The sequence below is a fragment of the Postia placenta genome (assembly GCF_002117355.1).
Source record: "Postia placenta MAD-698-R-SB12 unplaced genomic scaffold POSPLAscaffold_1, whole genome shotgun sequence".
Classification (NCBI taxonomy): Eukaryota; Fungi; Basidiomycota; class Agaricomycetes; order Polyporales; family Adustoporiaceae; genus Rhodonia; species Rhodonia placenta.
Genome location: NW_020169832.1, coordinates 766395 through 778819, shown reverse-complemented (window position 1 = coordinate 778819; position 12425 = coordinate 766395). Strand labels below are relative to the sequence as shown.

At 51.6% G+C, this 12425-nt stretch overlaps 4 protein-coding genes across 4 annotated transcripts; 1 reads left to right on the top strand and 3 right to left on the bottom strand.

Moving 5' to 3' along the window:
* Nucleotides 1-340: 340 nt before the first annotated feature.
* POSPLADRAFT_1072158 (hypothetical protein) lies at nt 341-3584 on the bottom strand (the record flags this gene model as incomplete). Its single annotated transcript, XM_024482493.1, has 16 exons — nt 341-585; nt 651-729; nt 785-873; nt 933-997; nt 1056-1176; nt 1239-1379; nt 1439-1480; nt 1539-1710; nt 1768-2100; nt 2162-2507; nt 2562-2617; nt 2676-2798; nt 2862-2888; nt 2949-3191; nt 3264-3447; nt 3502-3584. 16 exons carry the CDS (start codon nt 3582-3584, stop codon nt 461-463), a joined length of 2229 nt encoding a protein of 742 aa, XP_024343839.1. The 3' UTR covers nt 341-460.
* Nucleotides 3585-5882: 2298 nt separating this feature from the next.
* On the top strand, nt 5883-7188 carry POSPLADRAFT_1042325 (hypothetical protein; the record flags this gene model as incomplete). Its single annotated transcript, XM_024478082.1, has 5 exons — nt 5883-6203; nt 6252-6373; nt 6439-6532; nt 6585-7035; nt 7163-7188. The coding sequence occupies 5 exons, from the start codon at nt 5883-5885 to the stop codon at nt 7186-7188; spliced, it is 1014 nt and encodes a 337-aa protein (XP_024343838.1).
* A 191-nt stretch (nt 7189-7379) lies between these two features.
* Nucleotides 7380-9112, bottom strand: POSPLADRAFT_1042324 (hypothetical protein; the record flags this gene model as incomplete). The annotated part of the gene is made up of 4 exons (XM_024478081.1): nt 7380-7622; nt 7690-7838; nt 7863-8751; nt 8807-9112. 4 exons carry the CDS (start codon nt 9110-9112, stop codon nt 7380-7382), a joined length of 1587 nt encoding a protein of 528 aa, XP_024343837.1.
* A 702-nt stretch (nt 9113-9814) lies between these two features.
* On the bottom strand, nt 9815-11731 carry POSPLADRAFT_1042323 (hypothetical protein; the record flags this gene model as incomplete). Its single annotated transcript, XM_024478080.1, has 3 exons — nt 9815-11149; nt 11205-11558; nt 11720-11731. 3 exons carry the CDS (start codon nt 11729-11731, stop codon nt 9815-9817), a joined length of 1701 nt encoding a protein of 566 aa, XP_024343836.1.
* Between the last annotated feature and the right edge of the window lie 694 nt (nt 11732-12425).

Sequence of the window (12425 nt, the reverse complement as noted above, 5' to 3'; positions counted from 1 at the left end):
CGCCCGGTCGTTCTCACATAAGTATTCCTCTATTCTTAAGGCGGACGGATCTATCATCGTGATTAAACTCGAGAGTGCTATTGTCCGGCGTCGAGTGCGCCCACGGGGGGGTGCTCATTTCGAATGAGAGCTTACCGAGTTCTGTCATGTCAGTCCATAACACTACGAGGCTCGTGACAGGTTGTCAGTGAGCTTGCTGTCGGGGGGCGTGGATTGCTCCGTTCAATGTGTGGTAATATGTCTTTGTGAGACTCCCAGACGTGATACACTTGCGGTAGCCGTACTGCTCATAGCCAAAGACGAAAGCTTCCTCATTGTTAAGGCATGGCAGGCGGGGGCATTCAAGGGCATGTGGAATTGATAAGCAAGACAAAGTAATACAGACAGTGAACAAGTGATTTGTTGTGGTGCGTGTTCTAACCCCTGCCCGGGCGCACGTCTCGCTGAGCGCTCGATGTGCTCACATGATGTCATCACTATTAACGTCGAACTTCTTGTAGATGCCATTCTCAGACATCTCCTTCCCCTTGGCTTCATCTACGCACTTGACGTGAGCGTAGGTGACTTCTACGAAACGCCCGGGAACTGTGGGCGGCAAAAACCAGAATCCTATCAGCCATTGTTCGAAGTGTTTAATATTGGGTACTGACTCTCGTCTTCAATGGCTAGCACAGGCTTAACCGCAGTCATGATGACGTTCAGTCGTTCGTCGATAGAGGACACAAATTGCTGGCAGGCATGCCAGAGTCAACGAGACGATGCCAGTAGCCACTTGAATGCACACCTTCTGCTCGTTGGCGACCAGCTGCAATATCTCTTTGCTAGATTGAATAGCTTGCTGACCAACTTTATCTTTCACCCTAGTAAGCTTGCCTATGGCAAGTGTCGGACTTAGTGCCGATGTCAAGATTAGTGGAGGCATAACGCCATACCAATGTATGCTCTCCTCTCTTCCTTCGAGACCCCTGCGCTTGAGCTCTGGATCTGCCCAACCTCCCTGAAAAGATGACCACTGTCTTAGCAGCATGACAGCAGAGTCTGGAGGGGCCTTGTACCTGAGACTAGGCATGATATATTTGGTGGACACCGTCATGTATGTCGCTGATATCTTCTCCGCAAGCATAGAAATTTTGAGAGGCATCATCATCTGAGTATAAATCAATTGACGAGTGAAATCTGCCGTAAGAGGCATGTAAGTATCTCTTCCCGTGCCACGCAAGTGAAGTAACATCAATCACCAGAGATAGAAACGCCGCCTAGAGAGCGGGCATCTTCCATAGTTTTCACCCAGCGGGCCACTGACGGGACTAGGACGACATTTATGAGCGACGTGATGCTGTTGAAGAATTGGGTGATCTGAGAGAATTGGGTCCGAAGCGCTGTAGCAGAATGGCGGTTTGTTTCCTGACATCTATGTAGAAGATTGTGCAACGCATACTCTTGAATGACTGAACAGCCTTGACGAGGATCGGAATCATCTCTGGTTTTCAGCAGCGTGAGTGATGTACGGGGACAGCCACACATGGAGAAAGGCCCACGTTCGAGAGTCATCGACTCGAGCTTGAGCGTAGTCATGGAAACGACTGTCCTCCCGACCTCCTTTTGGCCTTCTTCAAGCCGAATGGAGCTCCTCTCGAATGCTTCGCGCGATCCCACGAGATGCGCACGGGTTTCGTCAACTTTGATGCGAGCGGCCTCGAGGGACCGAGACTGTGGGGAAATGAACTTCAGCATGGATATATTCGATACCAAAGGGTTATGGCATACAGCAGCAGCGTCCGACATTCTTTGGCCAGGGACAGGCGTCGCGGGGCCGTGCGCAGAGATGCTACTCTGCTGTAATATGAGGTTGCGCTCCGCCTTCAGCTTCTCCAGATCCTGTTCCACCTGGAGTGCTCGCGAAAGGTACGTCTTCTTCAGTTCCTCCGAGCTGGCGCTGTGTCCCTGCAAGCTTCCCGCAGCTTTTCGCATGTTGACGATGATATCGAGGCTCTCAGTGACGATGGGGTGAATTCGGCTCGTCCAGGGGTGGTTCGTGCGTGAGGAGATGCTCTTGATCTGGACATTGAGGCCTGCTTCCACCCAAGCCCCGCCATTAGCCTGGTAAGGTGAAGTGAGCGTATGAATGGAATTGCAGGTTTCGCATGCGCTGAATACATACGACTTGGTCAGAGCGGATTCGCTCAAACTCCGGCTTTCCATCCTCGCCTCCATCAAGGAGGCCTTTGATGGTTGCGATATAAGCGCTGATTGTCGACAGACTAGCTAGGGATTCGTCATCCGACGTGGACGCCGCGCTCATCGCGGTACTGTTAGCAGTAGCACCTGAGCGCGCCGCCGTGACACTAGGGGAGGCACCAGAGCTTCGTGTTTCTATCTTGGCTCCGCCCTGCACCATACCCATTACGTGAAGTGGCACGTTTACGGCGCAGTTTGCGGCTACGCTTGTGGCAGTCTTGGCCATGTCCACATAGGCTTCAACGACTTGCATGCCTACCGCACCCCACCTGCCATACTGATCAGCCAGTGTTCCGTTGCGTTGTAGGCACAAAAACCAATACCCTGTAGGGATAGAGTCCGCCGCACGCTTGAAACCCTCTTCAGCCTCAACGAACGCCTGTGGATAAGCCATCAGTTCATATCTCCTCATTAGCTTATGATCGGTCAGAACGGGCCTTTTGCATTGTTTCGTGAGTCCGCTCGGTGTTCTCGAGTCTCTGCTTTTGATGTTTGAGCTGTGTCTTAAGAACTTGCAGTTCCAACTTCATCTTCCCTTTCTTTTGCTCGGAGTCGCCCCGCTATATGAAAGCAAAGGTCATCATGATTGGGTTGATAGTACTGTAGAGAAACGACGACAATACTTTGTTAGAACATGCCAGGATCAACTCCTGGAGGAACCAATCTAGTGTAAGCAGAATTATTCTGGATATTGAGTGTGAATCATTGACCTGAAGTAGCCCCGTGAGGTTGTTGAAACCGGTCTCGCATCGCAATGCAGATTTGGAGCAGATTTCCGCTAAAGTGCGGACACCTTCAAGCTGACCCGGCAGGTATACTTCGACTTCCTTGGGTGATGCCTTCAGGATGGTCATGACAGCGGTCCTAATCTCGCCTGGCATCTGAGCAGACGCATTCTGTATGTTCTCCATCTCCGCATGAGCAGTTGAGAACGCCTCAAAGCTGTCGCCAACCTGATAGAAGAGATGTGTGTGAACGAAGGACGGAGAATTCTTGCGAAGGCAAAGACGTAATCGAATACGTACAACCTGTTCCAGGGAGGTCTTGAATGACTCAGGATATTTGGCAAACTTCCAATCATCTACCCTGCGTTCGGTTACGAGGGAAAAGTCGTCGGTTGAGGCGGCGAGGACAAGAATGCTACCAATGACGGATATTGAGAGGGGCGCGGGCTGAAGCAGCTCACCCCAGTTCGTGTTGGCCCACATGCTATAAGACCATTGTGCATAATAGACAACGGAAGATATATATTTGAGAACTTACTGCACGAACTCGTCATTGTTGATAGCCTTGCCGCTCGAAATGCTATTGAGTGCATTCTGAGCTTTGACAACTTCTGTAGACATGATTGCAATGAGTGCGATATTGTACAAGGTGCTTATATGGCAAAGCGATCTTGCTTAGTGTGCAGTTATACCAATGATGCAGAGGCGGTCATAGGGCTGCCCACCGAGACGGCGTTCGTGGCTAGTGCCCGTGGTGAACTCGGGGAAGGTGTCATGCATGGGAAATCGGATGCACACCTTGTGCACGTGCAATAGACCACATAGACCACTGAAAGAACGACAATCAAACGCCAATCGCGAGCATGTCGTAGTAAGCATCGAGTTTGCCGAGTACCACATTATGTATCAGTGATGGAACAGATACCATGTGAGGCCGTGTGTGGTCTAACCAAATTGGATGACATGCATCGTCTTCTAAGATGTGCACCACTCCCTTCGAGCCTTTAGTCGCGCACTGTACAACCCGTTGAATTTAGACACGTGTTTATCGTAGTTTGACCGAGACTTACAAGGTTTCGAACAGCAATGGGCATGTCAAGACCCCAAGGACTGAACTTTCCCCCATCTCCCGCGAGCCCTCCATGTGAAGAGCGCCCAATCATCGAAACTTCATATACGTACCTCGTAACTCTCTACTTGTACAAATAGACCATGTCAAGCGAGAACGGCCAGCAGAATTACAATATCACGCTTGTGTAGACTCTTAGCTGTCAACAGTAACTAAGGTCATGGCGACACGGCCAATTGCAAGCGAACGTGACTGCTTAAGCACGCAGGCACTTCCAACCAGCACGGAGCGCGGGCAGCGCGGTTCCTTATGGATCACTAGTCACTAGTTCACTTCTCGAGCGGCGCATATCGCGCTCGATCTAACAATCCGGGCCCCAGAACCGCTGGTGCGGCAGTAGCGTGGAATCGCGGCAGCGCCACGAACAGGATGGCTGGTCTACGGTTGCGGGTGGGAGCTTCGTGCCTCAGCCACTGATCGGCCCTTAGCTCCCACTCGCCAATCGTACGTAAAAAGGTACCGGAGTTCGCAAAGCTCCGAAATCGGCAAAATCCCAGTTGAATTGCGCGGCCAGATCTAGAATCTATGAAGCTGGATATATATTTTGCGACCAAAGATCCTAGGTATGGCCGTGCAACCTCACGGGGGATTACCTAGTGATATCTAACTTTAGAATTGCTCACCAGACCATTGCAATCGGCTTCCACCCTGTAAAGTTCACCGCAATTTGTTACAATAATGGTTTGGAATTATCTGTTATCCTGCCTTTTGCTGATTCGGACTTTGCGGGCTTCACTGACTGGTGCGACGTGGAGGCACGCGCCAAGGACCTCCTCATATCAGTCGCACGAGCGTGGTGTTAATAATAGTGCCGCGCCGTCCCCAACCCATCCCGGTGTCTGACGCCGCTTCCGCTTCCCGGAGCCGCGGGGAGAGCCATTCGACGCCCCCGGGATTCTCCTCCCTCACCTCGCTGTCGGGAAACCGACACGGCTCGCCGCGCGAGGACCGGCCGCACAGTGCTCACCCGAGCAGTAGCATGTAGTCCGCCTGAAACCCGTAGGGTCAAGATATCGAGAGAGCCGCACTTCATTGTGCCATTCCGTACGAGGGCGTGGAGCCCGCTTGTAAGAGCCGCTATGTACCTATGTTGTATGGAGAAATACATTAATAATAAGGTAAATAAGGTTTGATCTACTAAAGTCCGACGCGTGGGCGCCACAACTCCCAACTTGTGTTTTCAAAATGACTAGTATGGGACTAATTCTTTACATTTGTCGATGCCCGTCAAGCCGCGTGGAACAACACAGAAAACACGTATGCTCCAGAACTGGCGGTGAGAAGCGGAAAGTGTGTGTGGTATCCTACAGCAAGGCGTCGTAGCGTTCGACGTGCCGCGACGCGCATGCGGCACATATCATGGCCTTCCTAATTGTAGCCAGGGACCACCTTCCATGTCCTGCCATGATGTGATGACTATCGGCTCCCCAAACTGGTGTGGTCAGAGCTTTCAGAACCTTGCTTGAACAGTAGCCCTATGTGTCAAGATCCGGCGATATCGTCCGCCGCTTATATCAGCGACGACTAGGTCTCCATCTGAACCTTGCTGTCAGACATATATGTGTGAGGAAACACGCCCGATTGGCGTATCTACCGCGCCGGACGTCGGTTCCTATCTTGAAATTCCGTGATATACGTGATAGCGAATCCAATAGGTTATAACGACGCTGTAGGTTCAAGACTGGGACTATAAAGACATGACTGGAATCTATCAGTGAGTATCTTTTCACGTCACGTATGCACATTATATTGAGATAATATTTCCGTCGATGTCTTGGTGGGTCAACAGCATGGACGACCTCAAGCATCGAGTGGAGCAAGTAGAACGGGAGGCGACACGGATTTCTCAAGTCATCCCGCCCCTCGTTTCTAATGCTCAATCCTTAAAGGAGAGGGTGGATGAGTATCTACGATTTGACACGCACTTCCTCAGTGCCTGGAGGAACTTGCAGACGATGATGACATCGGTCGAGGAGCTCTATTTAGCAGAGCAGGCATCATCCGACACGTCGTCGTTGGTCGCTAAGTGCAAGCAACAAAGCTTGACTACTGCGCGAGGGTTCAGAATGGTGCATGAGACCATGAAAAACCTTCTGCATGATACAAATACCGTAAGCGTGCTACATACCGCGATGGTGTTTGCTTACAGATCGATTCAGGTGTCTGTGGAAGCTGTGAAAATATCCGCCGATGGTGAACGCGCCCTGAAGTCCATCGACAGTGCTATGAGTATCGCACATGTTATACGCCGTAATGTAACCGACCTTAAACAAATTCAGGAGTACGTTAGCCATCTCGGTGAATATGCGCTGAATGATCGCTAATATTCAGTCTTTGATTGTACAGGCAGAAACTCTCCGTCGCGCACAAAGCTGTGGAGGACGCGAACGATGCCGTTGCCAAACTGAAGGAGGTACAAAGCGATGCAGAGTTGAGGAAGGTGACTATATAACTTCACAACAAACTTCACACAGATTTGACCTAGTTTTCAGGACGTTCGTGGTGCCATACGCTGGACTCCCTTCTTCTTAGGTCCTGGTCCTCTAATCGTCAGCGAGATCGTTTTTGCCAACGCAAAAAGAGATCTCGCCAAGGCCAATGACCAGCTTCGATCAGCTCAAAGCGATCGGGATGAAAACTGTGACATGTTAGGCGCAGCCCAGTATCAGCTTGATCTTATTCATGAGCAGCTCTCCAACATCGACGGCTTGCGAGGACGGGTACAAAAACAAATATCCCATCTTAGCAACTCGAGAAAGCTCAGCATTCGCCTAAAGAGCGAGGTCTCTTCGGTTAGAAACGCGGCTCTCGATCTGTCTTTGATCTTGTCCACCTTCGCGGCCAAGAGCGAGACATTGGGAGCTAAGTATTCCGCTAGAGGGTTTGCGGACAATATTCGAAACATCGCCAAATTTGTTTCCGGAGGAGACATGAGCATCAGAGGTGTGCTTATGGACGATCCTGAGAGGATGGATGAAACCCTTCAGAGGATTATTGCGAACTCGGGTAGTAAAAGTCTAACGGCCAATTCTTATGACGATGTGATGTAATTAGCGTGTGACATGTGTAGGCACTCCAGGCGAGCCCCCCTCCTAATCCACATTTTTATAACGGCTCGGCCTTGTTGTGCGGGTACGACCATGTTGCGAACATTACATCCCATCTCATGTGGTGGTTAATATCTTTTGGTTTGTTCGAGGCGGAGCAACCATTTACAGTCTTTCCTAAACTAATGTTCTGTGCATTCCCATTCGGCGCAACATACCAAACGAGCTTGAAACTCAAACCTACAAATCTATGGGTGTCGCACTCGCCTCGTATTCGAACACCCTACGCAACAGCCTCGTCAACCACAATTTCTTGAGCGCATCGATCATCGCATGGCAATCCTTGAACAGTCCTACTCGAGCTGATGCTTGGAAGACACAGCGATCAAGGTCGAGGCAAGGAAATGGGCGGTCGACGAAGCCGGGAAACAGCGGCACGTATTCTGTACCCTCCGACTTCAGACCATAGAAGTTGTCGCTGAACTGGAGCTGACGCAAGCCGTGCGATAAGAAAGATTGTCTCGGGGTCTTTGAGACACTCGATGTCGACTGAAGGAAGAGAAAGTGTGCGCAAATTCAGGCACTGGTTGGCGAGGTAGAGGACGCTGGCGGGGGATACGAACGAGCTGGGATGGGGCACCTCCAGTCGAAGATCTGTCAGCATAGGCCACGCTTCCGCCATCCTGTGGAGCTCTTCGTCTGACAAGACGAGTGTCCACTTACGATGTGCCCTTAGATGTACTCTCTCGAGATCGTGCATGTCCAGTAGAGGTTCGAATGCGGTGAGAAAAGGACCTTCCGGTAGGGAATCCCCGTTTGAATGCGAACCCCTGGGTGTGCCCATCTTGATCTCACGCAAAGATGCGCTGTAATTGGCACAAATTGCGGTCGCGCAGCGGTGGCACAGCTCCGGGGTGCGACCTATGTACCATTCAATTTTGAACTCGAGAAAATGAAGATGTGGAGCAGAGACCGCCTTGGCCTCGAGGAATTGTGCCAACTGCGTTGCTGAGCCATACAACCGTAATTTGCGCAATGACTGGAACGGTTGGTGAGCACGGAGGTAATCCGACATCTCGTCTTTACGATGAAGGGAGAGGGATAGGTCAATGAGATTTGGCAAAGACGCTAAACCGCGAAGCAGATTGAAGTCCACAAGAGGCTCCCAGCTGTCGAATACGGCGCGCGTCAGGTTGTTGCACTGATTACGCGGAAGAAGGTCTGAGGGCAGACCAAACAGAAGGGGTACATCTGTGAGTGAGACATCGCGATCCTCCAAAGCACCACTGGAGCGGCGCAAGACTAAATTGAGGGCTAAATTTGTCCTTTTATGTTGTGGATTGCGAGCGACGGTGTTGCGCCAGATATTTACGCGCAGGACACGAAGCGATGGTGCTACGAGAAAGAGGATGGACGGATCGAAGGCATGCCACTCCTGGTATTCGATCTCTTCGATATTCGGAAGCAGCGGTTTACCCTCAGTGAGTCGGAAGAGTTGTACGAGAGCTGCAGGCTCCAGTTTGGAAGGTCCGAGCCTGGTCAGAATGCGGACGCGACGTGCATATTGTTTGAAACGCGTCCACTCTTCTGGTAAAATCTCCTCCCCCAACAGCTTGTATGGGTTGTCAACGACCGTACTATATGGCGAAAGAAGAAATAAGGCTCACCCAAAGCGGCTTGAACGTAATCTCAGTATCTGTATCGATGGCCACTCTGTCTTCGGCTTTTACGAAGTCGAAGAACATGAACGCGGATAGCAACGCGAGGAGGTTCCCAATGTCATCCAGCTTCCGCCACAAGACGTCCAGTGCAATACCAGACAATGCTCTGCAAGAGCGAGCCGTGCGCGCTAACGCTCTGAGTTTGACCGCATCGGGTCGCCCAGACCTGGAAGTGTCATTCCACGGATCGAGGGAGCGGACTACGTCCAGGAGAACGTCGTAATTGAGTGTAGGCGTGTTTGGGTCTTGCATGACTGCCTATCGGAGTCAGAGGCAAAGGATGTCCTGGACAGAGGTATGTCTTGGCTACCGTGTCCCTTGCTGTTCGGATCAGTGCTGTCAATAAATAAGTTGTTGCTCTACCACACTGGACCGAATTCAGCTCCTACGAGGCACAAATGACAGGTCGCTACCCAGGCAACCACGTTGCGCTTATGAACTCACATGCATCCATATAGGCCGTCACACGTTGTATTGTACATCCCAGACGTTAAGCGACATCCCCCGTTCCCGAGACCCTATCGTGTCGTCCATTCGTCGGCTTGTCCCCATGTCCCCGGGCACTCGTCAGCAGAGACGCCTCAGTTAAAGACCTTCCCTTTTGGGAAACAATCGCCGGTGTGGTCTCTATCACGGCTTCCTACGAATCGTGGCGGAGCAAACATTTACAGTCTTTCCCGGATACAAGGTAGTCCACCCAGTTGTCGCCTGGCCCTCGCCTTGTAGAAGAGTCTACTGTATCCACATGACCTTCTGGAATGACTTAAGCAATAATATACCTACGCGCAAGACGTTTCACAATATCTTTTGTCGACCAGAATCCTTTGATATCGTGTCAGGTTCGAGTTCAAAAACAATGTTCTGCGCATTTGCATCCAGCGTGACATGTCAAATAAGCTTGAAGCTCAAAGATATCAATATATGGTCGTCGCACTCAGCTCGTGTTCGAACACCCTACGCAACACGCCTCGTAAACCGCAATTTCTTGAGCGCATCGATCACCGCATGGCAATCCTTGAACAGTCCTACTCGAGCTGATGCTCGGAAGACACAACGATCAAGGTCAAGGCAAGGAAATAGGCGATCGACAAATCCAGCCAACAGCGGCACAAATTCTGCCATACGTTGCGACTTAAGCCCATAGAAGTCGTCGCCGACCTCGAGCTGACGCAAGCCGTGCGATAGGAAAGGATATGTCTCGGGGTCTTCGAGACACTCGATGTCGACGGTAGGAAGAGCGAGTGTGCGCAGATTCGGGCACTGGCTGGCGAGGTAGAGGACGCTGGCGGGGGATAAGGACGAGTTGGCCGAAGGCACCTCCAGCCGAAGATCTGTCAGCATCGGCCACGCGTCGGCCATCCTGTGGAGCTCTTCGTCTGACAAGACGAGTGACCATTTACGATGTGCCCTTAGATGTATTCTCTCGAGATCGTGCATGCCCAGTAGAGGTTCGAATGCGGCGAGAAAAGGACTTTCCGGTAGGGTATTACCATTTGAATGCGACCCCCTGGGTGTGCCCATCTTGATCTCACGCAAAGACGCGCTGTAATTGGCACAAATTGCAGCCGCGGAGCGGTGGCACAGCTCCGGGGCACGATCTATGTACCATTCGATTTCGACCTCGAGTGAATGAAGATGCGGAGCAGAGACCGCCTCTGCCTCGAGGAACGGAGCTAACTGCGTTGCTGCGCCATTCAAGCGTAGGTTGCGCAACGACTGGAACGACTGGTGAGCACGGAAGTAATCCGATAGCTGGTCTTCACGATGAAGGGAGATGGATAGGTCAGTGAGATTTGGCAAAGACGCTAAACCGCGAAGTAGATTGAAGTCCATCAGGGGCTCCCAGCCGACGAACGCGGCGTGCGTCAGGTTGCTGCACTGATTACGCGGAAGTAGGTCTGCGGCCAAACCAAATAGAAGGGGTACGTCTGTGAGTGAGACATCGCGATCCTCCAAAGCACCACTGGAGCGGCGCAAGACCAAATCGAGGGCTACATTTGTCCTTTTGTGTTGTGGGTCGCGAGCGACGGTGTTGCGCGAGACGTTCACGCGCAGGATACGAAGTGATGGGGTCACGAGAAAGAGGATCGATGGATCGAAGGCATGCCACTCCTCGTATTCGATCTCTTCGATATTCGGAAGCAGCGGTTTACCGTTAGTAAGTCGGAAGAGTTGTACGAGCGCTGCAGGCTCCAGTTTGGAAGGTCCGAGCCTGGTCAGAATGCGGACGCGACGCGCATATTGTTCGAAACGCGTCCACTCTCCTGGTAGGATCTCCTCCCGCAACAGCTTGTGCGGGTGTTCAGCGACCGTACAATATGGCGAAAGAAGAACTAAGACTCACCCAAAGCGGCTCGTACGCAATCTCAGTATCAGTATCGATGGTGACCCTTTCTTCAGCTTCTATGCAGTCGAAGAACTTGAACGCGGATAGCAACACGAGGAGACTCCCAATGTCGTCCAACTTGCGCCACAAGATATCCAGTGCAATATCAGACAATGCTCTGCAAGAACGAGCCGTGCGCGCCAATGCTCTGAGTTTGACCACATCGGGCCGCCCAGGCCAAGACGTGTCGGTCCACGGATCGAGGAAGCGAAATACGTCCAGAAGAATGTCGTAATTGAGTGTAGGCGTAGGCGTGTTTGGGTCTTGCATGACTGCCTGTCGGAGTTTCTTGAGGTAGAGGCAAACGATGTCCTGGACAGAGGTAAAGTCTTGGCTACCGTGTGCTATTCTGATCAGGGTTGTCAATAGCTAAGTTGTTGCTCTTCCGCACTGGACCTAAGTCAGCTCCCGCGAGTCACAAATGGCCTTGACAGGTCGCTACCGAGGCAATCACGTTGCGCGTATGAACTCACCGTATAGGTCATCACACGCTGTAGACGCTTGATCTGGCCTTCGTCAACACGTGTGTACGTTGTTTGAGGTATATATATGATACTGTGCCCTCGTCGGCAGACCCCCCAAGTCGGCAATTGCATGGTATCTCCCTCCATAGTACTCGATTACCTTCATGGGTTTCGTATGCCTGCTTTCATTCCCCAGCTTGAACGAAACCGAACGGTGCAGTGCTTCTGGAGCCCCTTCCTCAAGACCAGCTCAAGCTGTTGTCACGCTGGTGTGCGCCTCGACTGCAATGGCTTGTGTCGGAGTTTGATGTTTCGACCAGTAAGACGCCACGCTGGCGACGTCATTGTAATCTTCGAGTTATCTTCCCGTAGAGTCCTCGAACGTTAGCCTAGAGGACTTCGAAATTGTCATGCGTGATGGATCGTGATGGATGTGTTACTTTTACGTGACTGCCGACTTGTGGGGGTCTGCCGACTACCCGGGACGGCACAGTACTGGAAATCAAATAGCAACCTCAAGTCGTGCTTCAGCTTCATAGGTCATGGTCCCGTCAGGATAGATTTTGAAAACACGTAACTTGCTCACCTACCTTTCAAATAGGTGCATCTCATATCATGGTATGATGTACAAGCAGCCGCGGCTGTCCGTGGAGTCCAACCGCCGCAGCAATGCCACCACCGTGAAAAGTGTCTTTCGCTGCCCTGGAGTGCACAG